This window comes from Oryctolagus cuniculus, chromosome X, assembly GCF_964237555.1.
Source record: "Oryctolagus cuniculus chromosome X, mOryCun1.1, whole genome shotgun sequence".
In the NCBI taxonomy this organism is placed as follows: Eukaryota; Metazoa; Chordata; class Mammalia; order Lagomorpha; family Leporidae; genus Oryctolagus; species Oryctolagus cuniculus.
In genome coordinates, this window is record NC_091453.1 from 50,131,434 (window position 1) to 50,157,592 (window position 26,159).

The window sequence follows — 26,159 nt, forward strand, 5'->3', positions numbered from 1 at the left end:
AACTTATTGCAATGCACAAAGCAAAGAACCAGACAGCTATTGCTTAATTCCTGGACTCCCCGTGGGGAGTGCAAATTATTTCTCAATTTTAAAATTGTGTTAAGACCAAGAATGCAAATGGAGTGGTGGCTGCCTGGCTATTATTTGAGTCCTTCAGTACCTCAGTGTCAGGCTCCGAGAGGACAGCCAGGATGGCTTCGGGCAGGAGGGGCTTAGGGATGCCTCCCCTAAGAGGAGCAACTGGGGAAGGCCCAGAAGGAAGTCCTAATGCCTTCCCCTCCCCCAGAGCCTCCCTCATCCCTGTTAGAGTTGAAGAACAGGACAAAGAGGATACAGACCAGGAACTCAACATCGAGAACAGGTTTATTTGGAGACAAACCTAAGAAGGACCCCCCTATCAGTGAGGGCACAGAGCCTCGTTGGTACAGACTAGGGGTTTATATAGTCAGGGCTGCTTTTAGTTCTGGGTTGGATGGGCATTTGGCAGGGCTGAGCTGGCTTGCATGAGTTTTTCAAACCAGGCGGGCTGACACCTAAGACAGTGGTGCAACTGTAAGATAGCGGTATTCCTGCTTGGGATCCTGCTCACTACCCAGCAATCCCTCTTCCTTCCCTATTCCTCTCTCGGTTACTGCTAGCAGAGACTCTCCTTTTTAAGGTATGCACCCTGTGGACCAACCAGAGGCCTACACATGAGCTGATCACGCAATGCTCATCCCCTAACTAAGAACTATAAGATGCCACTTAGGACGTCCACAGTCCATATTGGAATGCCTGGGTTCAAGTCCCAGGTCTGCTTCCAATTACAGCTTCCTACTAATGCACACCCTAGGAGGCCATGGTGATGGCTTAAGTAGTTGGGCCCCTGCCACCCTTGTGGGAGACCTGGATGGCGTTTCAGGCCTCCAGCTTCAACCTGACCCAGCTCTGGCTAATGTGAGCCAATAGATGAAAGGCGTCTCTCTGTCCCACCTCCCGAATAAATTTTTTTAAAGATTTATTTTTATTTATTTATATGAAAGGCAGAGTTACAGAGAGAGAGAGAGAGAGAGAGAGAGAGAGAGAGAAACAGCTAGAGATCCTCCATCTGCTAGTTCAGTCTCCAAATGACCACAATGGCTGGGGCTGGGGCTGGGCCAGACAGAAACCAGGAGCCAGGAGCTTCTTCTGGGTCTCCCACATGGGTGCAGGGGCCCAACCTCTTGGGCCATCCTCTGCCGCTTTCCCAGGTGCATCATCAGGAAGCTGGATCAGAAGTTGAACAGCTGGGACTTGAACCTGAACCCACATGGGATGCTGGAGTCACAGGCAATGGCTTAACCTGCTACACTGAAAAGTCAGACCTTCAAATAAATGTTTAAAAAATCAAATAAATATAAAGCAGCAGAGGATGGTCCAGGTCTTTGAGCCCCTGCACCCACATGGGAGATCCAGATGAAGCTCCTGGCTCCTGGTTTCAGTCTGCCCAGCCTGGGGTTGTTGCAACCATCTCCTTCTCCTTCTCCTTCTCCTTCTCCTTCTCCTTCTCCTTCTCCTTCTCCTTCTCCTTCTCCTTCTCCTTCTCCTTCTCCTTCTCCTTCTTTTCTTCTTCTTCTTCTCTTGCTCTGTAACTCTGCTTTCAATAAAAATCAAATACATAAATATCCATCAAGAGGGAAAAGGCTAATTACATCTATACAATAGAACACTACACAGCCATTAAAAGTGATCTTGCAAAATTCTTAGATTTTTACATATTACAGATTTTTTTTTATTTCTACCTAAGCAAAGTAGTAATAAAAGTTCGTGTATGTGTCCATAATTTTAGTGAACATGACTATTTTCGGTTTAAGGAAATAGTAACCCAAATCATCCTAGGGTCAATAAAGAAAGATACATTGAGGAGTACTCTCAGAGCTAGCACCATGTCTAGCTATAAATCTATTTAAAAAATTTTTCCTCTCCCCATATCTATCTGTATGTACTTTTGTGCCTTTTATTTCTGCTGGTTTAATATAATTAGTATGCCAAATAGAAAAATGCATCCAAATCAATAAATTAAGAGAAATTAGCGCTTACAGAACAGTGTGTAGGACCATCTAATTTTTGTAGAAATTGTGTGTGTAGACAGAATGACAGACGTGAGAAGCCCTCAACATCCAGCAGCTGGCCTGGTTCCCACAGCTGTGGTGTGTTATTCTCCTATCTCACAGGTTACCAATCTCACAGACTAGGATACTCTGACACCATGACACAGCGAAACAAAATGAGCTGGCTTTCTAACGACGTCGAAGCACAGGCAAAATACAGTTACTGTGCCACCCCAAAAACACTTAACATGCCCCTCTTGCAACCAAAATTAAGACTACTCTTTTCAAGATTTATTTGAAAGGCAGAGTTGAGAGAGAATCTCCCGTCCACTGGTTCACTCCCCAAATGGCTGCAATGGCCAGGGCTGGGCATGAGAGTGCCTGGGTTTGATATCCAGAGCTCCTAACTTCAGCTTCCTGCTAATGCAGGCTTCACGAGGCAGTGGTGATAGCTCAAGTCACTGCGAGCCTGCTACCCACAAGGGGAACCTGCATTGAATTCCTGGCTCCCAGGTTCAGCTTTAGCCCAGCCAAGGAACGAACCAGCAGATGAGAGCTTTCCTTCTCTGTCTCTGCCTCTCACATAAAATTATTTAAAAATTCTATGCTTTATATATTGAAGTTCTATTAAAGCGCAAATATATGTATATTATTGTAAGAGTTAAACATCATTATGTAAGAATTAAATTCAATTATTAATTCCAATTGTGAAAGTCATTAACTGTGTGCACAACATAATTATTAAGACCTTTCAAATAGTTAACTGAATATAGAAACAGATGGATAGTGTGAACATTAAGAGAAAATGTAATATCAAGCTAACTTTAGAAATTATGTTATAACCTTTTTGAACCAATACATTTTTATGAAAATTTTAGCCATAAAGATTAAATTGTATGTCAATTCTTGTCTTTATGAACTGTTTGATGTACTAGCCTTACTACCATTAAAAATAACTTTTAAGAACTTTATTTTATTTTTAGTTAACTAATTCCATTTAGGCCATGAGTCATGTTCTTCTACTGACCTCAGCTGAAAGTGAAAATGTATTTAATATGGTAAATGTGCAAAACAGTGAGAAGGAGAACAGTTCCACAGCTCCCAGGGCTAAGACGTTACAGTTTCTGCACTGTAATGTCAAAACATCCCTAAAATTGCTACTGAAAACTTTAAGTTGTAATAATGCTTATTGTTACTAAAATATCAGCTGTACTTACAATACCACGGATCTATGCTAAAATGGATAATATTCAACTTCACACTGTGCTGCATTTAAATATTGACTTTAACACTTGGCCATTCAGCATTTGAGCAAAATGTGCCTACATTGCCCTTTTGCATCTGTTCCTAAGAAAGCACAGAGGGGCTGGCGCTGTGGTGTAGTAGGCTAAAGCCTCCACCTGCCATCCCGTATGGGCGTCGGCTCAAGTCCCGGCTGCTCCACATCCAATCCAGCTCCCTGCTAATGGCTGGGCAAGCAGTGGAAGATGTCCTAGGTGCTTGGGTCTCTACACCCCTGTGGGAGACCCGGAAGAAGCACCTGCCTCCTGGCTTCGGATTGGTCCAGCTCCAGCCATTGCGGCCATTTGGGGAGTGAACCAGAGGATGGAAGACCTCTGTCTGTCTCCTTCTATCTGTTACTCTGCCTCTCAAATAAATAAATAAACAAATCTTTTTTAAAAATATATTTATTTATTTATTTGAGAGGCAGAGTTACACAGAGAGAGAAGGCAAGGCAGAGAGAGAGAGAGAGGTCTTCTATCCGCTGGTTCACTCTCCAACTGGCCACAACAGCTGGAGCTGTGCTGATCCGGAGCCAGGAGCCAGGAGCTTCTTCTGGGTCTCCCATGGGGGTGAAGGAACCCAAAGACTTGGGCCATCTTCTACTGCTTTCCAAGGCCATAGCAGAGAGCTGGATTGGAAGTGGAGCAGCCGGGACTCAAACTGGTGCCCATATGAGATGCTAGTACTGCAGGCAGCCGCTTTACCCACTACACAACAGCACCAGCCCCAATAAATAAATCTGTTAAAAAAAAATAGAAGAAGGATGTGGAAGCATGTTCACAGAGATCCAGTCACTCTTTTTTTTTTCTTAAAAGATTTTACTTATTTATTTGAGAGGCAGAGTTACAGACAGTGAGAGGGAGAGACAGAGAGAAATGTCTTCCTTCCATTAGTTCACTCCCCAGATGGCCACAATGGCTGGAGCTGCGCTGATCTGAAGCCAGGAGCCAGGAGCCTCTTCCAGGTCTCCCACACGGTGCAGAGACCCAAGGACTTGGGTCATCCTCTACTGCTTTTCCAGGCCATAGCAGAGGGCTGGGTTGTAAGAGGGGCAACCTGGACTAGAACCGGCTCCCATATGGGATGCCGGTGCCGCAGGTGGAGGATTAACCTACTGCACCATGGCGCAGGCTCCAAATAGTCACTTTGTGGCTTTCATCTCCCCAGCCAAAATATTGCCCCACATGTAGACAACTTACAAAATGTGCACTGTGACATTTTTCTGTACTTTCTTTTTTATCCTAAAGATTTATTTGTTTCTTTATTTGAAAGGCAGCATTACAGAGAGAAAAAAGGAGAGACAGAAAGAGAGACCTTCCATTCACTGGTTCACTCCCCAAATGGCCACAACAGCTGCTGGGGATGAACCAGGCTGAAGCCAGGAGCCAGGAGCCAGGAACTCCTTCTGGGTCTCCCATGTAGCTAGCAGAGGCCCAAGCACTTGGGCCATTTCTGCTACTTTCTCAGGTGCATTAGTAGGGGACTGAATCGGAAGTAGAGCAGCCGGGACTCAAACCAGCAGTCATATGGGATTCCAGCATGGCAGGCAGTAACTTAACTCCCTGTGCCACAATGCTGGCCCCTGTGTTGTCTTTGTTCTTTTTTTAACAAGGATATACTTATTTATTTGAATGGCAGAGTGACAGAGAAGGAGACAGAGTGAGGCCCACTGTCTGCTGGCTCACTGCCCTATAGCCAGGCCTGGGCCAGCCTGAAGCCAGGAGCCAGGAACTCCATCCAGGTCTCCCACAAGAATATCAGGGGCTCAAGCACTTGGGCCAGCTTCTGCTGCCTTCCCAGGTGCATGCAATATCAGGAAGCTGAATCAGACGCCAAATAGCTGAGCTCAAACTGGATGGAATACCAGCTGCTGTGCTACAACACTGGCCCTGGTCCTTGTTGTGTTTTCTTTATCGCACATGTATCCATTTATCTCATATTGTTTTTGTGCATTTCAAAATCAGTACAGACATTGGTGCATGTCACCTACAAATACGTATCAGTCATTTTAGCATACATATCAGTAATTTGAGTTCAATACTTCTTTATAGTTTTATTTGTAGGTTAAGTTTTCATACAGTTAAGTGCACAAATATTAAGTAGAACTTTTAATGAATTTTGACAAACACATCCACCTGTTTAATCGAAACCCCATTCAAGATATAGAGCATTGGGGCTGGTGCTGTGGCATAGCAGGTAAAGCTGCTGCCTGCAGTGCCAGCATCCCATATGGGCACAGATTCTAGTCCTGGCTGCTCCACTTCCTACCCAGCTCTCTGCTATGGCCTGGGAAAGCACCAGAAGATGGTTCAAGTGCTTGGGCCCCTGCACCCACGCGGGGAGACCTGGAAGAAGCTCTTGGTGCAGCTCTGGCCATTATGGCCATCTGGGGAGTGAACTAGCAGATGGAAGACCTCTCTCTCTCTCTCTCTCTCTCTCTCTCTCTCTGCCTCTCTGTAACTCTGTCTTTCAAATAAATAAATAAGGGGCCAGCACTGTGGCGCAGCAGGTTAAAGCCCTGGCCTGAAGCACCAGCATCTCATATGGGCGTGGGTTCTAGTCCCCGCCACTCCTCTTCCAATCCAGCTCTCTGCTGTGGCCTGGGAAAGCAGTAGACAATGGCCCAAGTCTTTCAGCCCCTGCACCCTCATGGGAAACCCGGAAGAAGCTCCTGGCTCCTGCCTTCAGATGGACGCAGCTCCGGCCATTGTGGCGATCTGGGAGTGAACCAGCAAATGGAAGTCCTCTCTCTCTGTCTCTGCCTCTCTCTGTAACTCTGACTTTCAAATAAATAAAATAAATCTTAAAAATAAATAAATAAATTTTAAAAAGATATAGAGCGGGCCGGCGCCGCGGCTCACTAGGCTAATCCTCCACCTAGCGGCGCCGGCACACCGGGTTCTAGTCCTGGTCGGGGCGCCAGATTCTGTCCAGGTTGCCCCTCATCCAGGCCAGCTCTCTGCTGTGGCCTGGGAGGGCAGTGGAGCATGGCCCAGGTGCTTGGGCCCTGCACCCCATGGGAGACCAGGAGAAGCACCTGGCTCCTGGCTTCGGATCAGCGCGGTGCACCGGCCGCGGCAGCCATTGGAGGGTGAACCAATGGCAAAAGGAAGACCTTTCTCTCTGTCTCTCTCTCTCTCACTGTCCACTCTGCCTGTCAAAAAAAAAAAAAAAAAGATATAGAGCATTACCATAACCCAAAATTTCTTTCATGCCTCTTCCCTGTCAATCTCTGTCCCCAACCTCCCCAGAAGCAGCTTTTTTTTTTTATTATAAGTGAATTTCAAAAAGTTCGTGGAAAATGGAATTAAAAGATAAGTTTAACTTGGTGCAAAAAAGTTTGCAACCCTTGTATATGAGTATGTATTAGTTTCAGCCACTTTGGACTTCCATATAAATGGAATTCATGCTGGACAAACTCTTTGGGCCTGGCTCATGTCACACAGCATAATATTTTTGAGACACATTCATACGGTTGTGCCTCTCAGTGGTTCCTTCCTTGTTATTGCTGTACAGTTGAAATCAACTGCACTCTATCTGTTAGCCTGTTACTGGCACCGGAAATTCTTCCAATCTGGGGCAATTACAAACAAAGCTACTATGAACACCTGGCTATGGACGTAGATTTCTCTCTGGTAAATACCTAGGAATGTAATTTCTGGGTTATGGGATAAGTAGATATTTACTTTTATAAGAAACTAACAGATTCACCCCAAAAGTGGCTGTACCATTTTGTTTTTACATTCCCATGAACAAGGAGTGAGATTTTGGGCTGCTTCACACTCTCACCAACATTTGGCATTATCAGTCTTTTTTAATTGTTGCCATTTTGGCGACTGTGCAGTGGTATCTCATCATGGTATGAATTTTCAGTGCCTTGATGACCAATGATGTTGAGCATTTTTTCACTCACTTATTACTCATTCATATATCTTGTTTACCTCTTTAGTCTATTTTATGGGTTCGTGCTTTTACCATTGAGTTTTTTTTTTTTTTTTTTTGACAGGTAGAGTTATAGACAGTGAGAGAGAGAGAAAGAAAGGTCTTCCTTCCATTGGTTCACTCCCCAAAAGGCTGCTACGGCCGGTGCTGTGTCAATCCGAAGCCAGGAGCCAGGTGCTTCTTCCTGGTCTCCTATGCAGGTGCAGGGGCCCAAGCACATGGGCCATGCTCCACTGCCCTCCCAGGCCACAGCAGAGAGCTGGACTGGAAGAGGAGCAGCCAGGACCAGAACCCGGTGCCCATATGGGATGCTGGCACCACGGCACCGGCCCCTTCACCATTGAGTTTTAGCAAGAGTTTATTTTTTTTTAAATCCTACATACCAATACTTTGTCAGATAGATATTCTGCAAAGATTTTTCTCCCAGTCTGACACACATTAATGTCTTTTTCATTTAGCAAATTTTTGTTTGTGTTTACATAGAATGTATTGTTTGGAATAATTTAGATGTACTGAGAAAATTGAGATGTTTTTAGTGGCCTTGACAGTTCTGAAGAGCACTGGCCAAGTACATTACAGAATATTTCTGAGTTGGAATTTGCCTGATGTTTTTACCATGATTAGACTGGGGTTATGGATTTTAAGTAGGACAATCACAGAGGGGAAAGCGCCACTGTCATCACATCATAGCTGAGATTCATATTACCAACATGACTTATCAATATTGATGTTGACCTTGATCACGTGGCTGAGGTGGGGTAGAGCTACTCTCCACTCACCCAACTTCCAAAACGGTCCTCCTTGGAAGGAAGTCTCCATGCATGTCCCTGTGGAAGGAGTGGGAAGCTATATACAACATGCCCCTCACTGAGGATTCAGCACCTGCACGAATTATTTGGAATTCTTTTGCACTGAAGGTTTGACTCTAGCAATTTCAAAAATGTTTTGATGAAGGCGAATTCATCACTTTATTTCATGTGGTTATTTTCTACACTTGCTCTTAGCCAAAAGGCCAAGAAGTGATTATGTGGTTATTTTCTGTGTCCAGAGAAAGAGAAAGCTCTGCCTACCCACATGGAATTCTTTTTGCATGCCTGTATTTTGTGGTCCTTCTGTAATGAGAACACATTGTTTCTGTAATAATGAAAAACAAGTTTGATGAACTTAAAAAGAATCCATAACTTTTCAGATGTGGGGTTTTTCCTCCCACATTTTGGGGAATTTTATTTGAAGTCATTTTTTACATAGTTATGCCAGCCCTGCTGGTTTGGCAATGATTTCAGAAAAGAAAATTTTTTCAACAATTTTGAACAATGTTTGAGACACATAAAAACTCACAAAAAAATCATTCCTGGTGTACTAAAATTACCAACGTGAAGAATCGGTAGCAAATATTCTTTTGAATCAACAGTTGATAATTGTGATTTTTCTATTATCTTCTTGGCTGGTAGTCTAACCCTTACCTACTCCAGGGCTGGATCTTCCTTGATAACCTAGGGCCCTGAGAGGTCCTCCTGGACACCTCAGACACTCACTCATTTCCTTCAGTAATATTTACTGATCACATATTATATGCTAGGCACTGGGAGAGGCACAGAAATAGATCAGAATCCTACCCTGTCCTTAAGGAGCTCAGTCTATTGGATGAATGCTCTAGTACATTGACAGGTATCACTGCATTGCTCTATACCAAGTATCCTCACATGCAGACTTTATAAAGCTTTGCATGTGAGTCCACACAGCAGACTCATAGAATGACAATCACTTTACGTAGCATTCTGACCTCAGAATCAACCCTTAAGGCATTCTGGTCTGGCTGAAAAGCCCGTGAGAGCATTTCAGGCATGAAAAGCCATGACACTGTGGCACAGAATATCCTACATGAAGGATCTCTGTGAGTGAGACCCCAGTGGAAAGAAGTGGCCATCAAAGAAGGATGTACTTTTCTCTGAAGGAAGGAAAGAACTTCCACTTTGCTTATGGCCTTCTCTAACTACCAATAGAGTTTGTGAATTCAAAAGGCTTCCATGGCCTAGGCAGCGCACATCAAGAGCCTCAGGTGGTCCCTGATATCATACATAAGAGTGTTAATTGTTAAATTAACAACAGGAGTCACTGAGCACTAACTTCCCATGCAGAAACTCTGACCTTAGTGAGTTGTACTAAGACAGTTAACTGTAAAACTTGTTCTCAGTTTGTGTGTGTGTGTGTGTGTGTGTGTGCAAATTGTTGAAATCTTTACTTAGTATACAGTTGGTCTTCTGTGTACAAAGTTAATTGAAAATGAATCTTAATGGAGAATAGGACTGGAAAGGGGAGAGAGAGGAGGTAGAGGGATGGAAGCATGAGTGGGAGGGCAGGTACGGTGGGAAGAATAACTATATTCCTAAAGTTGTACTCATTAAATTTGTATTTATTAAATAAAAGATTTCTTTGGGGAAAAATTAAAAAAATAAAGCTTTGTATGTGAAAAGGATGTGATGACAGTAGACCACAATAATATGCATACAATGTGAACAAGACAATCTGGAGGAATTTAAATTGTTGAACTCAAGATCATCAAGTTTACAGTTTTGAAAAGCTTAACCTCATAATGAATATGATAAAAATACTGTAGCCTGTTAAGCTTACTTTTGCAACTTTGAACTTTCTCAGAAAAGAGTTTGTGTTGGGGAAGGTTACTATGGGAAACCCGGTTTCTGTTCAGAAATAAACAAGTAGTACATAACAGCCCCTGCTAGTATCCTATACAACACCCATTCTCCTCTGTCTTCTTCACTCAGAGAATTCCTACTTTGTCTGGGGCAGCAATACATCCAACTTCCTGTACACATAGGTGGGGTTGGTCACACAACCTAGCTCTGGCCATTGAGGTATAAGCCAAAGTCTACTAGATGGGGTTTCTGGAAAGGCTATTATTTTCCTGGTAAACAAAATGGAGTTTAATGCACCAGCTTCCTCTGCCCTATGCTTTATGTTCTTACCTCTTTCTTCCTGTGCAGAAAGTGGGTAAGGTGCTAAGAAAATGGTAATGGGGGAAGCTATAAGGATTCTCTTGAGCAGGTGCACCTACCCTGCACTGCCCACCTGGGCATTTTTTGTTAAAACTACCAAAACAAAATGCCCATTTTGTTGAGTCTGCATAATATAATTACTTCTCATTACTTTTAACAGACATATAAAAATGTGCATACTTATGGAGCATCATGGAATGTTTTGATACATGTATATACTGTGTAATGTTCAAACCAGGATACATGGATCTATCTCCTGAAACATCACTTCTCCATAGTGAAAACATTCAAACTCCTTTCTTTTAACCTTTTTTTAAAAGAAATTATCTAGTACATTATTGCTGTGCAATAGAACACCACAACTTCTTACACCTATCTAACCAGAACTTAGTACCCATTAATCGACCTTTCCCCTTCCTCCCTCCTGACTACTCTCTCCAGCCACTATAACCACCAGTATACCCTCAATTTCTATTAGCCCAACTTTTTTTTTGGACTCCACATATGAGTGAGATCAAGGATTTCTGTCACATGCAAATGCAGTCCTGTTACACTACTTCAAAAGGGGCACAGGAAAAATATCTTACTTTTTTTAAAAATGTATTTATTTATTTGAAAGAGCTACAGAAGAGACAGAGGGAGAGGGAGAGGGAGAGGGAGAGGGAGAGGGAGAGGGAGAGGGAGAGGGAGAGGGAGAGGGAGAGGGAGAGATATATCTTCCCTATGCTGGTTCACTCTCCAAATGGCCACAACAACTGGGATTGGGTCAGGCCAAAGCCAGGAGCCTAGAGCTTCATCCAGGTGTCCCACATAGGTGACAGGGGCTCAAGGACTTGGACCATCTTCCACTGCTTTCCCGGACCATTAAAAGGGAGCTGTATCAGAAGTGGAGCAGCCGGGACAAGAACCAGTGCCTCTTTGGGATGCCGGCACTGCAGGTGGCAGCTTTACCTGCTAGGCTGCAGCACCGGCCCACATATTTTACTTTTTATTAGGAGAAGGGGAAAAAAGTCTACATTCTGATTTGAAAAATCAGACTACATACTAAAACCAAAAATCAAAACCATACTGAAACCAAAACACCTGGTTAATAAACAGGATCCTTTTGGGGCTGGTGTTATGGTGTAGTGGGTAAAGCCACCACCTGCAGTGCCGGCATCCCACATGGGTGCCAGTTCGATTCCTGGCTACTCCTCTTCAGATCCAGCTCACAGCAATAGCCTGGGAAAGCAGCAGAAGGTGGCCCAAATCCTTGGGCCCCAGAACCCACATGGGAGACCCAGAGGAAGCTTCTGGCTCCTGGCTTCAGTTCAGCCCAGCTCCATTACAGCCATTAGAGCCATTTGGAGAGTGAACCAGGGGATGGAAGACTCTCTCTCTCTCTCTCTCTCTCTCTCTCTCTGCCTCTGCATCTCTGTAACTCTGCCTTTCAAATAAATAAATAAATCTTTTTTTAAAAAAAAAGGATAGTTAGAAAACCATTCCTATAACTTAAAAAAAAAAAGCATCCTTTCTCCAAATGGATCATGCCACATACATTCGATCAAATATGGCTCCAACACACTGCAATGAATTCTGCTCACATCTTGCACTTTACTTTGCATTTGTTCCCATAGGACTCAACACTTTGTATATATATGCCTAGAGGTGACATGGAATAGAAGTGGGAATCGTTGTGGTTAACCTGAGCATGTTGGAAAACAAAGAGAGGCTGAATGTTATATACAGCCTATGAATCAGAGTGAAAATAGAACCACGCTGAACTACACATGGCAAACTTAACAGCAAAGTTTGGGCAGATCACCAACAACTTCCAAATAACTGAGAGTAGGATGTTGGTTAGTACCTTCAGAACTCAAAACCCAGATTTCCTTCTTTAGAACCTCAACAGAGGCTGGCACCTTGAAATAAACATCTATCCATTGGGAGAGGTGAAATAAAATTTTCTTGAAAATAAAACCACTAAAACAATAAAAACTTGAATTTTTCCCTCAGGGGTTGATCACAATTGAGGAATTGGACTTGAAAAGAGAAATCACTTAAGTGAGGAATCAACTGAATAATTTGGCCCACAAGGACAAATTGTTCAATTGATCTGACAAATCTTTGAAAATCAAACTCGAACCTAGGTCCTCAAAGAACCAGAACAATGGCACCCTTTGGAAAGGAATCTAGCAAGATTCAGAGTGGGTCAAAAAATATTTTATTCACATTGTTGGCGTAGTCAAGAGAATGAGGTTTATGAGCAGCTGCCATCAGCCCAGTGTCTCCTGAGAAGGCATCAGGCAAGTTTTCTCTTGAGCTTCCCAAATACATCTGATTTCTACTTCCCATCAGTGGGTCTCAGAACATGACACAGGCTCCAAATTGTGTTACAAATTTGACAGTAACAATCAGTCATCCTCAAGAAGGATTCTATCTTCCTCTTTCTTTGGAGAGTTCTCCCCTTTTAATAATGTCCACCTTGGCTGAGGGAGGATTTATTTGTGAACCAAATACAAGCTTTGGCAACCGAACATACACCAAGGTACCCTCCAAGCCTACTTCTTTGACTGCACTCAAGTATTTCTGCAATTTCTTCTCATGACGACTCACACCCTCAGCTCACACTGAAAATATCAGTTCTGTAGGTTATGGCAAGTGACCCATTCAACAGGTTATTCTGAAATCTTTGGAAAGGTTTGGGGGCACCTAATAACTCAAAATGAAGGAGGTGTATGAAATGTGTGTAAACAGATCCTGTTTACAAAAACAACTTGAGATTGGCCTCTTTAGTCAATGTCATTGGCTAATATCTTTTGTATGCATAAATCTAGGCTGGCAAGGAGTCAAGTATTTTTTATTAAGCATTTCTGAGTGTCTCCTCCTCCCTGAATTCTCTTAGGCATTTTACCCGGCTGTTTATTTTCTTAATCTTTCTTTTTCTCTTTAATTCGAAGGTTTTTTTTTTTAAAGTAAGTGTTGTAAGTCCTTCTTCTTGAAATTCTCTTCTCCCTAGATGCACTGTCAGAGTCCCAAGTGTGGGGAGCAACTGGGACTAGACTAAGTTACTGGAATTAAGACTTATTCTATGCATCTGCTCTCCCACAACATGGCGCTGGGAGAGGAGTAAACAGCTTCTACACAGCTGCCTCCAGTTCTACCAATAAACTGCAGGAGCTGCTCCTGATTGGAGGAGAGCAGCGTGCTCGGTGTGTGGGTAGCAGAGTTGGGATTGGTGGAAGAGGACTATAAAGGAGGAGAGAGACAACATGCACCAGGAACATCCGGATAACATCTGAGCAGCCCCCGAGAGAGCCGGCCGGCGGTGTGCCGCTCCCCCGCGGAAGTGGGGAAAGTGGCAGGGGGAGCCGCCCCTCCACAGAGGTGGAGGGATGGTAGCCAACCCGGGAAGGACCAGCAGCAAACCCGGGAAGGGCCGAGCAGACAAAAGAACAGCGCAGGGTCTAGTGTCGTTCCTCCGCGAATGGGGGAGCGACACCAAGCTGTTTCCTCCAAGTCCATCACTGGGGCCATCCCTCAGCATCAGTTCTTAGTCCTCCGCTTCTCATACTCAAGAGTTCATTCTCCGTCATGATCTTCCCTATGACTTCCAAGCAACATCAGATGCAAATCTAGAATGCTAGCTCTTCTTCCAGCTACATTACAGTTGAAAACTGTTGATAGGGGGTCCCTACTCAAAGAAACTGTGATATTTCTTCATCCATCACTCCATCGGTTCTTCACAATAACCCTGTCGAATAGGTATTCCTATCCTAATTTACTGATAAGGAAACTGGAGCTCAGAAAATTCAAGCAACTGATCCAAGATCATGCAGGTTGTAAGAGATCAACAATTCAAAGTCAAGACTAGTTATCTGATGGAAATTGTTCACTCTGTGCCTTCTCCTCCTCTCCTTCCCAGTGGCTTCCAGCATATCAGGGAAGGAGAGCCAAGTCCTAGGTGAAGCATTTGGCCTAACCATCTTGGATTGTGGGATGGATGGCAGGAATATGTGGGGAAAGTGAAAGATCAAATATGCTACCTCCTCCCCATATCCAGTCCTTCTTACAGACAGGCCAAGTAATGAAAAGCCTGAATACTGGGATTTGAGAGATGCTGGATAGGCCTTCTTCCCTTCTCTTTCCAATGCCCTCCCCTCTCCTGCTACTCCTAAAGTAGCCCCACATCTTTAACTCCTTGGGGTTTCTGTGGCCTCTTAAAGTGGGAGTACACCAAGGAAAACAAGCAATCAATGAAATTACTGACATGTAATCATCCAGAAAATACTTACTAAGGAGCACCATTTATTAAGCAAATGGGGTGATATAGTAACAACCACTTATATTTGCATAGCTCACAACATTATGCAGAGACTCACCACCATCTGAAGAAGTATTTAAGGCTGAGATTATGATCTTCAGTTTACAGGTGATGAAATTGCAGCTCCAAAAGTCTGAGTGACTCATCTGAGGTGACATGCCTGAGCCCCACTTTTGGAACAAGGACTCAAACTTGGGCAGTATTCTAACTTTTAGTCCTAATCCTCTTTCCTTCTTATTACAGTAACTCAATGGGTTTACAGGTGGGAATTCAAGACATACATAACATAAAAAGTTAAATAACAGCTCAAGATAATAGCATAAGTAATGTAAAAGGATGAGACAGGTTAAAAAAATGACTGATATAATAACAATTACTGGAAGAATGACCAGCAAGGCTGTTGTAAGGGTCAGCAAAGAAGTTCCCACGCAATGAGACTTAAGCCTGGTCTTGGAAACTGGGTAAGGAAGGGATAGGTAGGGAAGAAAGGGAGGACTTTTTAGTGTGTGTGTTGAGGGTGAGGATAGGAAAAATACAGGTGCAGAGATAAGAAAGTGTAAGTCTTGTTTGGAGGGAGAATGAGGAAATATTAGATAAAGGAGAGAGATTTGTATTATCGAAGAACGCAAAACAAGATTGAAAAGGCCCTCTTGAATTTCTCACTAAAGGATTTTGACTTGTCTTGTAGACAATAGGGAATCATGAAAGGAATTCGAATGAGAGAGTGAAACTCTGGAAGTAGGGGTTGGGCAGATTCATTTGGCAACATGCCATCATACAGTATGCACTCATGTGGGAAGAGACAGGGAGGGAAGAAAGACCAGTTAGGACCCCATGGCAGTCATGGAGAAGGAGACAAGAACCAGTATTAGAATGGGAGCATTGGAATCATAAAGGGCGGCCAGTTGGATGTGGCAAGATGAAGAAAGAAATGACATAGAGAGCAGAGGAGAAGTTGCTGGAGAGTTTTTGAGCTTTGATAGCTTGAAGAAAGAGGACATGAACAAAGCAGAACAAGACAAGTTTGGGGACTGCCTAGGAAAGTTTAGTTTTTGACATCTTGGGTTAGAAGTAACGTTGGAAAGCCCAAGTGAAATTGTCCAATGGGACGATTAAAGATGTAGACTTGGAGCTTGGGAGAAAGGTCAGACCTAGAACTGAGTTGGCCTGAATTGGCCTAATGGAAGTAGTTCTGGGAATCTGGAGGCCTGCGATCTCATCTCTGCTCTGCCCCTAACTTGCAAAGTCATGAGTAAGGCATGTCTCAAGCGTGTTTCCTTCACTGTACAGTGAGAGGACGCTCAGGCCTTGTGTAATTGCGAAGGTATTCTCAGGAACTGAGTCAACTGAATTGCATTCACCTGCCCATGTGTCATCTCCAAGAGAAAAATCAAAGGTCTGGTTGGGGAAGAGCATTGAGTAATCTTCAGATGTTATAACTCTGGGACACCTCTCAGCAACTCTATCCACTTAAGGAGTTAAAGAGAAGGCGAAGGTGGCAGAGCAAACAGAGAGGAAGTAAACTAAGAGCAATGCAAGAGGAAGTAAATTCTAAGCCTAGGGAATAAAAGGAGGAACTAAAATAGAAAGCATCACAAGCAGGGATAAATATTTATATTAAATGTGACCAAAAATTTAACATGTCTAGTAAATAAAGAATGCATTTAGATATCTAAGAATATCATTCAGATGTCAATTGGAGAAGGATGTAAACAGAAAACGGGTGGGAAAGTGTGCAACCCCATGAGTAAACAAAGAAATGAAACGAGCAAACTAATTGTTAACCATCCAAAAAGATTTCTTATGAAGTTCAATACTAGAACTGCAAAGGAACTGGAATGCTCGTGTGTCACTGTGGCGCTGAAAATGTTTGCAATCCTTTTGGAAATCATGATCCATAAAGGCATTCAAGCTCTTTGGTCTGGAAATCCCACTCCTGGGATCTTGTCCTAGAGACAGAATTACAAGAAAGAAAAAAGCCATACACATTAAGATGCTTAAAGCACAGAAAAACTGAGAGCTATTGAATGCCCAATAAAAGGAGAAGAGTTAAAATAAAATGTCATCCACTGATGGACATCTTTGATGTGGCTTATTCAAATGATAAATACGAAAGATTGCAGCAGCAGGGAGAATGTCTACAATATAGCGTTTTAAAGATTTATTTTCATTTATTTGAAAGGCAGAGTGGTAGAGAGAGCAGGAGAGACAGAAAGAGAGATATCTTCCATCCACTGGTTCATTCCCCAAATGACTACAAACTCCAGGGCTGGGCCAGGCCACAGCCAGGACTCAGGAACTCCGTTTGGATCTCCCACATAAGGGCCAGAGGCCCAAACACTTGGGCCATCATCTGCTGATTTCCAAGGAGCATTAGCAGAGAGCTGGATCAGAAGCAGAGCAGCCAGGACTTGAACTGGCACTCTGATATGAATACTGACATTGCAGGTGGTGGTTTAACCCACTGTGCTGCAACCAGGCCCCACAATAGTTTTTTAAAAGCAGAGTTTTAAAAGATATGTACACTATGATTGTGTGTTTATGAAATAGGTATATGTATATAAACTGAAAAAGCCTGGAACAGGGAAAAATGAAAATAATTGTCTGGAAAATAATTGGTTGGAAGTACAGGTATTTTCTTTCCAAATCTCCTTTAATGCTATCCTATGGGAATTTTTAAATGTTTCCTATAAATGTTTTAAAGAGGACATACAACAGTGACCAGTGAAGCAGGGAGGTCAAAAATGATGAAGGTAAAGGAAAGATCATTAAAGTAAGGTTATTTGTTTTTTTCCAAGTGCAGGGAAGTGTAGGAAAGAAACCAGATTCGGAGAGTTAAGTGTTCATTTTGTGGTGTGGAAATGGAATTTGTAGGCTTCTTTCTAGAAAGATGGGAGTGAAAGAAATAAAAATGGGTAGAATGCTAGCTGGAAGAGCCCCGTGGGGTTAGTCTCAGTGGCAATGCTTTGTTTTTGTCCGGTTGGATTTTGTTGTTTGTTCTTAATATGGGGCCTGATGGAAGAGACTGAAAATGATGAAGAGGATAAGCAAACAAGAAAGAGGGCCACCTCTTATTCAGGGACTTCCAGACAGAAAGGGACAAAGACAACACAGATAGAGATGCAGAGTTATCCCGAATGAAGTGGAGAGAAGTTGAGATATTAGATCTGCTTTGAAGGAGGCAAGGTAGCTCTTAGGAGGTCATGAGGATGTGATGAAATTGTGCCTTGAGAAGTCAGAAAAGACAGGAAAGAGCTGCTGTGGAATGTTTGCCAGGAATGCAGCAGGCTGAGAGGCAAGAGGGCTTAGGCGAAATTCCAGGTCAGGAAGTATTAGTGGGTCAAGCCAGCCTTGTGCTCCAGCTTCCTCTGCAACCCAGTTCTAGGAAAGAGGAGAAGACTGGATGGAGCACAGTGAAAGTCAAGGGGTTTCACTAAAGCTAGTGTGCAAGGGAAAGCAGCCCTAAAGTAGCAGACCATGAAGTCTAGGCAGTTAGGAAACGAAGGAAGCTGGGTCAGTCACATTGGAGAGAGCTGCTGTCCTGGGTGGGGCTGCTGGGTAGGAGAGCTCATGGTAAGGAGACCGCAGTCATAGGCAAAGAGGAGAGAGAGAATAGAGATGAGGGACAGCATAGGCAGCGTAACCATGAGACTGGATGACCAGTGAAGAGTGGAGAACAAGACCGCTTCATTAACCCCCAATGAAAGAAGGACCCTGGGTAGCAGGTGGGGCCTGGTCATGTAGGAAGGAAGAGGGAGCCAGCAAAGAATGAAAAGGGGGACGGGAGGGCATTGAAGCCACTTCTTTTGTGCAGTCCAGCCCCAACCCTACTCTCCAAGAAAGACTCCTTAGAAGTCAAGAAAAATTGGCTGTCACCAGACAATAGGAAATGAGGGACAGGTCAGCAAGGGTCAGATGAAAGAAAGACAACTTGGGGTCTGCCTCAGGAGGCCAACAGAGGAGAGAGCAATTGCAGAGGAAGCCCCTTGCTCAAGAATGCCTGCCCGGAAATTCTCACTCCCAAGACTTAGATGTTAGCTGCCCAAATTCCAGAACACCCACCCAACCCTTTAAGCTGGAGAGAGAGGGCAGGAGTGGAGTAGGTGGGAAACTTGAAGGGGACCCATCCTAGTCCCAGTGCCCCCACCCCTGGCTTCCATGTCCTAAAAGCCTGATCTGAAAGAGCTGGTGAGAGATTTAGCATCTATCTGGGGCAGGAGCTAGAGAAAGAAGAGAGTCCAGTGAAGAGCCAGCCCTGGGCATCAATTTCCGTCCCCACCCTATCCTCTGCACAAACCTGCTCTGCCCCTGGGTGCCGGAACTCACAGCCACAGAGAGCAAGCTCCTCCTCCTCCTCAGCCCCCACCATCCACTCTTGCTTGCAGCCAGCACAGCGGGGCTGCCCAGTGTGGTCTCTGCAGCGGCTTTAGAGGATGCTCAGTCCCTTGTGCTGTGGAGGCTGTCCCTGTCCCAGGATGCACCTATGCTAGGACTCTTACCCCATGGTGGCATACCAGTTCCACAGGGCCAGGTGTCCAGCTGCATGAGATGCCTCTGTACAGGCAAAACTGTCCCATTTTTGAGGGGGAAACCAGGAAGTGGGCATGGGTGCTACATATGGCACAGCCCCAGCGTCTGGGTATGCCAGGGTCCTCACACACGATCCTGCCTATCAGCATCGGAATAAGCCAGGCTAATCCCAAAATGAGTCCGCCTTCTCCACCTGGATGCTGTCTCTGATGGAGCTGGAGAGACGCATGCCATGTGGGAGGGAGATGGGACTGGGGACGAAGACCTAGGGATGCTTTCCAGGAAGCTTGCAGGATCAAGAAGCAGGCCCCATGGCCCCAGGAAGGGTCAGAGTCAAAGTCAAAGAGAAAGAAAAAGCAGAGGCAGAGGAGTAGGCACTAGTGCCTTCAGCTCACAAGGAAGACACCCAAAGGGGTTTATGAGAGATGCGGCCACACAGGAGCTCACCTGCCAGCCCCGCCCCACCAGCCCTCAGGAGGAGGGCTTCTCCCCTCCCCTTCCCTCCCCTCCCCGACACACACACACACACACACACAGAGAGAGAGAGAGAGAGAGAGAGAGAGAGAGAGAGAGCCTGGAAAAAGGCAGAAGGGCCTTATCTGGGTGTCACTATTAGGATCGCTCACCTCCGCCCTTTCCGCTCACTTCCCAGCATCCAGAGTTGCGGAGTTACAATCTGTCTGTGCCAGAGGCAGGGCAGCTGCCACCCTGGGGAGTAGCTGGCCACCTGCAGCTGCTATCCTCCGGTAGGGACACCAGTGCCAGAGAGGAGGCAGTCGTGGGGGGCTGGGGCCCGCCAGTGCTACAGAGCTGCCGGAACTGACGGCGGTACTTGTCCCCAGTAAGCAGGTAGAGCACGGGATCCAGGCAGCTGTTGGCACTGGCCAGGGGCCGAGTCACTTTGTAGACCACGTTAACGATGTTCAGCACCCGGCAGTCAGCTTCCACCAGCCTTGCCAGGTAATAAATGGTGCGGGTGATGTGGAAAGGCACGAAGCACACAGCGAAGACGGTCAGCACCACGGCGATGGTGCGGAGAGAACGAAGACGAGACGACGAATGGGCAGCCCCGGGCAGGGGCCGGAACAGGCGCCGGGCCATGAGCCCATAGCAAATGAGAGTGACCAGGCAGGGCAAGCCAAAGAGCAGTCCCATGATGGCCGAGCTGAAGTGCACATAGCGGTCAAACTCCTCGGGCCGGGTGGTGTCATGGCACAGGATGGTGGCACCCCTGGCGCTGGTCGTGACAAAGAAGAGGTTGGGCACGAGGCAGCCGGCTACGACCAACCAAACTGCCAGGCAGAGAAGGGCTGCCAGGCGCGGGCGGCCCCAGCGTAGTGCCCGCAGTGGGTGGCAGATGCCCAGGTAGCGGTGCACGCTGATGCAGGTGAGAAAAAGGACGCTGCAGTAGAGGTTCCAGTAGAAGAGAAAGCGCACAAACTTGCAGAACCCAGTGCCGAAGGGCCAGTGGTTGCGGGCTGCATAATAGTAGATGAGGGTGGGCAGTGACAGCACATACAAGGTGTCGGACAAAGCCAAATGGAACATGTATGTTGCCATTGCATCCCAGGGTCGGAGGCGGAAGAGGAAGAGCCAGAGGGTCGGAGCATTGAGGCCCAGGCCCAGCACAAAGACGACCGCATAGCTCACAGGCAGCAGGATGAACTTGAACTCCTCGTCAAACCAGCAGTCTAGCTCCACCTCCCCATCGCCGGGAGCTGGACTGGGGCTCAGGGATCGCAACAGCGAGGATTCCACGCTGGCCATGCCCCCTCCCACCTGGAGATGGAAAAAGGGCAGAAGTGAGGGTGGCTGGATCTTGTTGGCCCCATGGGCCTGACTTGGGAGAAAAAAGTACAGAGGAGGGAGAGCTGTGGTTGAAGCACTAGGGAGAATTGAGAGGGGTGCGTCCCAGCACAACTGAGGCCACTCTGGCCCCTACCAGAGCTCCCCTGCTCCAGCCTGGGGAGTGCAGAGCCATAGGCAGTGTCAGGGCTCAGGAGGGCAGTCAATGGACTTGAGCTGTCCTTGTTCTGCAGCTGACTCTGATCTTCAGAGTCTGGTTTAGCTGGAGAGCGTGGAGGTCCAGCAGTGCCAGCCAAAGTGGGAAGATGGCCAGACCTACAGTGCCTCCTAAACCACCATCACAGCTATGTCCCTGTGTAGAGGGGCATCTCTCCCCTGAGGCCTCCCCCTTCGCCTCTCACCCTGGTCCCCGTGTCTCCATACGACATCCCACCCCCCACCTGCCCGCAGCCCAGGAGCCCCACCACCACTGTTGCCCAAGAACCTTGGCACGTCTCCTACCTGGTCCCCTTGACGCTGAGCCCAGCTGACTCTGTCACCTTTTACCTTGGCAGCCGGAGGGCATAACCCAGGGGGTGGGACCAGGGGTGGGGACTGTTCCTCCTCCCATCCTGGAAGATGGTCAGAGCCAGAGAGGCCCATGGAGATTAGCTAGCCCAACCCGCTGTGTGTACAGATTGGGCAACTGGGGCCCCGAGAGAGATTACTCTATAGCAGCTTCAAACTGACTGCAGGAGAGTACACAAGGAAACATCCAAGTTTACAGATGGAGAGCCAGGCCGCTGGAGATAACCAAACGACAGGAAGGCCATGCAAGTCCATGTAAGTGAGCAGAAGCACGGGAGTTGAATTTGAACTTGGGCAACTGCAAGATGATATATTGGAAGATTTTTGAAACTCCAAACTAGTGATCCCAATTTTAACTCTATATGTGTATGATGGTAACAAATGCTTCTGTAGCACTGATCATCAGGCAGGCGCCTACTTACCAACAACCCCACGCGCCCTCTATTTTGCTGATAAGAAAACTAGGGCACAGAGACCTTTAAGTATTTTGCTAATGAGGAACAGAATCAAGTTTGGAACGCTGGCAGACCTGCCTTTGGGCCAGGCTCTACCATTCATGAGTTACTTCCTGTGCCATGATCCAGAAAAGAATCACCAAGTATTTAGTGAAAGCCTATTGTGTACCTGGTCCAGTTCTAGACACTGCAGAGAAAAACTCCCACCTAAAAATTAATAAGGGAAGCTGGCGCCGCGGCTCACTAGGCTAATCCTCCGCCTAGCGGCGCCGGCACACCGGGTTCTAGTCCCGGTCGGGGCGCCGGATTCTGTCCCAGTTGCCCCTCTTCCAGGCCAGCTCTCTGCTGTGGCCAGGGAGTGCAGTGGAGGATGGCCCAGGTGCTTGGGCCCTGCACCAAATGGGAGACCAGGAAAAGCACCTGGCTCCTGGCTCCTGCCATCGGATCAGCGCGGTGCGCCGGCCGCAGCGCGCCGGCCGCGGCGGCCATTGGAGGGTGAACCAATGGCAAAGGAAGACCTTTCTCTCTGTCTCTCTCTCTCAACTGTCCACTCTGCCTGTCAAAAAAAAATTAATAAGGGGACAGCGCTGTGGTGTAGTGGGTAAAGCCGCTGCCTGCAATGCCAGCATCCCATATGGGCGCCGGTTCTAGTCCCGGCTGTTCCACTTGGGATCCAGCTCTCTGCTATGGCCTGGGAAAGCAGTAGAAGATGGCCCAAGTGCTTGGGCCCCTGCACCCACGTGGGAGACCCGGAAGAAGCTCCTGGCTCTTGGCTTTGGATCGGCACAGCTCCGGCCATTGTGGCCAATTGGGGAGTGAACCAGTGGATGGAAGACCTCTCTCTCTCTCTCTCTCTCTCTTTCTGTATGTGTGTAACTCTAACTTTCAAATAAATAAATCTTTTAAAAATTTAATAAGTAAAATAAGAGTATGGATTATCATAACTGTCAAGAAGAAAAATAAAGAAGGAAGAGGAATAGAGAGGGAAAAAAAGGGCAAGAAAAGGTTACTGTTTTCAATATTAGAGTGAGCACACCCTAGTAAGCAAGGCTGGCTCAAGTGGCTGGGTCCCTGCCACCCATGTGGGAGTGAGAGACCTGGATTGAGTTTCCAGCCCCTGGCTTTGACGTGGTCCAGCCCCTGGCCATTGTGCAGATTTGAAGAGTGAACCAGGGGCCGGTACTGTGGCACAGTGGGTTAAGCCACCGTCTGCAGCGCCAGCATCCCATTATGGGTTCCGGCTGGAGTCCCAGCTGCTCCACTTCCAATCCAGCTTCCTGCTAATGCACCTGGGAAAGCAGTGGAAGACGGCCCAAGTCCTTGGGCCCCTGCACCCACGTGGGAGACCTGGAGGAAGTTCCTGGCTCCTGGCTTTGGCCTGGCTAAGTCCTGGCCGTTGCAGCCATTTGGGGAGTGAAGCAGCAGATGGAAGCTCTTTCTCTCACTTGCTCTCTCTCTCCCTCCCTCTGTTGTTCTCCCTTTCAAATAATTTTTACAAATTTAAAAATAAAAAAGTGAATTTTGTTTGCTTTTTTAAAGATTTATTTATTTATTTGAAAGTCAGAGTTACACAGAGAGATAGAAAGACAGAGAAAAAGAGAGAGAGAGAGGTCTTCCATCTGCTCTTCCAGTTGGCTGCTTTCCCAGGCAGATTAGCAGGGAGTAGGATCGGAAGTGGAGCAGCCCAGGACTTGAATCAGCATCCATATCGGATACCAGCATTGCAGGCGGCTTGCTCTCTCTCTCTCTCTCTCTCTCCGCCCCCCCCTCACAAAATGAACAATTTTTAAAAATTAAGACTAAAGAAGTTGCATTGGCCAGCTCTGTGATAAGAATAGACTACAGGGCTTGGGGCATAGGAGTAAGACCAGTCAAGAGGCTTTGCCAGGGGCCAGCGTTGTGGCACAGTGGGTTAAATCACTGCTTACAATGCAGTATCCCGTATGAGTGCTAGTTCGAGTCCTGACTGCTCTACTTCTTATCTGCTCCATGCTAATGTGCCTGGGGAAGCAGCCAAAGATGGCCCAAGTGCTTGGGTCCTTGCATCCATGTGGGAGACCTGGATGGAGTTCCAGGTTCCTGGATTTGTCCTGGCCCAGACCTGGCCATTGCAGCCATTTGGGAGTTAACCAGTGTATAGAAGATCTCTCTGACTCTCTCTCCCTCTGTCTGTAACTCTGCCTTTCAAATAAGTAAATTTTTTATAAGTAATTTTTTAAAGAGGCTTTGCCAATAGAGATGACAGTAGCTTGGACCAGGGTGGTGGAGGTTGAGAGAAGCAGTCAGATTCCAGACAGACTTTGAAGGTAGAGGTGGGGCCAGTGCTATAGCATAGCAGGTAAAGCCGCTGCCTGCAGTGCCGGCATCCTATATGGGCGCCAGTTCAAGGCCCTGTTGCTCCATTTCCCATCCAGCTCCCTTATAATGCACCTGGGAAGGCATCAGAGGATATGGGAGATCCAGATGGAGTCTCAGGCTCTTAGCTTCAGCCCAGCCCAGCTCCAGCCATCAGTGCCATTTGAGGAGTGAACCAGTGGATGCAATATTCTCTCTCTCTCTCTCTAACTGTGCCTTTCAAATAAATAAGGAAACCTTTAAGAAAATTTAAAAAAAAACTAAAAGGAAATACAGGAAACAAGATATACTGACAGGAGATGTGATAGAATGAGAGGAATCAAGAATGACTCCAAGAGTTCTGGCCTGAGCATGTGCAAGAATGGAGTTTCTGTTGACAGAGATGGGTAAGGCTGTGGGAGGAGGGGGAGGTTGGGGGAAGAGCCAGAACTCAGTTTCCAGCCTGTGAATTTTGAGATGCCTTGCACGTGTAAGAGGTGGTGGCCAGGAGGCAACTCACACTTCCCTAAGGATTCAAGGCAGTAAGCTTCCCTCAGACTTTGCCATCTCACTCCTCACTCCCAGAGACCCTAGTTTGAATACAGTGGAGATGGCATGGAAAGCAAGCCTAGGTGTTTGAGAGCCCAGTGCCAGGAACACCCAATTGTTGGCAGCTGTGGGTTTGGGGCTCCCTAAGTATGGGCATTTGAGGCCAATCTGGGTCTGGAGGACTCGGAGGATGAGCTGGGCCGTGCCTTTGGGGAGGGGTGGGCAGACAGCAGTGGAATGCACTCGCAGCGCAGCAGGGAAGCACTGAGGACCCTGAACTTGATCCTCAGGTCCTGAGAATGTTGCTCAGCTGGATCCTGAGAGTGAGAGGAGGAGGAGGCAGGCCTGCAAGGAAGCCTCTAGAATTTAGAGTCTCGATCTCTTGGAAGACCGAAAAACTTGGGTTCCTTGCCCTGTGACAGGGTAGGGGTTGGGATCAAAGGTAGGGGTGGAGGAAGCAGTCACAAAGCTGAAGCCTAGGCTAGACTGCTATGACACTGCATAAAAGGCCCAGGTTTTTGTAGGCAGACAGACATGAATTCAAGTCCTCATTCTTCCACGTGTTAGTTGTATGACTCCAAAGACCTCTTTGTAACTTAGTTTCCTCACCAACCTTTTAGGATTTTCTGAATACTGAATTGGTTAATAGGTGTGGAAACACTTTGTAAACCACAAGATGCTGCAAATCCATAAGGTATTTTTTGTTGTTTTGTTTTGTTTTGCCAGGGATGAACCTGGTCTCTTCCGAGGACGACAAGTGTTACTTGAGGCTTAGTGCACTTAAAAGAAGCGCTACACTGGAGAAGCCCTGGCCCCAGCCACTTCCTTCTTCTGCCACAAGCTGGTTTAGCTCTGCCGGGTTGCCTCTGACTTAGCTCTACCGGCTCTCTGCTCTGAGCCGGACCCAGCTACAGCTGCTACTGCTGCCACCACTGCCACCTAGTGGCTACTTCAGGAAAAGACCGCTCCCTGCATCCCCCACCGGAAGTCCTTAGCTTCTATTGTCCTCACCTGAGCCCTGAGGCCTGCCGAGCTGCAGATTAGACTCACTGCTGTGAAACTCTTCTTCATTTTGGTTTCTGTGATTTTGCATTAGTCTAGTTCTCCTGTTCCTCTGAATGATCCTTCTTTTTTTTTTCTTTTAAAGATTTATTTTTTTATTTGAAAGGCGGAGTAATAGAAAGAGGGAGATACAGATAGAGGGAGAAAGAGAGAGATCTTTCATCTGCTGGTTCACTCCCCAAATGCCCGCAACAGCCAGGGCTGGGCCAGGCAGAAGCCAGGAGCCTGAAACTCCATCTGGGTC

General features: G+C 46.4%; 1 protein-coding gene across 2 annotated transcripts; it reads right to left on the reverse strand.

Annotated features, from left to right (window-relative positions):
• Positions 1-345: 345 nt before the first annotated feature.
• P2RY4 (pyrimidinergic receptor P2Y4) lies at positions 346-21,498 on the reverse strand. 2 transcript variants are annotated; one of them, XM_051827163.2, is made up of 3 exons: positions 21,450-21,498; positions 19,769-20,921; positions 346-1,612 (listed from the first exon to the last, which is right to left on the reverse strand). In XM_051827163.2, exon 2 carries the CDS (start codon positions 20,907-20,909, stop codon positions 19,812-19,814), a length of 1,098 nt encoding a protein of 365 aa, XP_051683123.1. In that variant the 5' UTR covers positions 20,910-20,921; positions 21,450-21,498; the 3' UTR covers positions 346-1,612; positions 19,769-19,811. The 2 variants fall into 2 exon arrangements, with proteins under 2 accessions (XP_051683123.1, XP_051683124.1); XM_051827164.1 differs by lacking the exon at positions 346-1,612 and adding an exon at positions 3,742-4,092.
• Positions 21,499-26,159: the final 4,661 nt, after the last annotated feature.

Excerpts from the sequence above, each read along its gene's own strand:
- P2RY4 (XM_051827163.2), bottom strand. The coding sequence starts at position 20,909 with ATGGCCAGCGTGGAATCCTCGCTGTTGCGATCCCTGAGCCCCAGTCCA.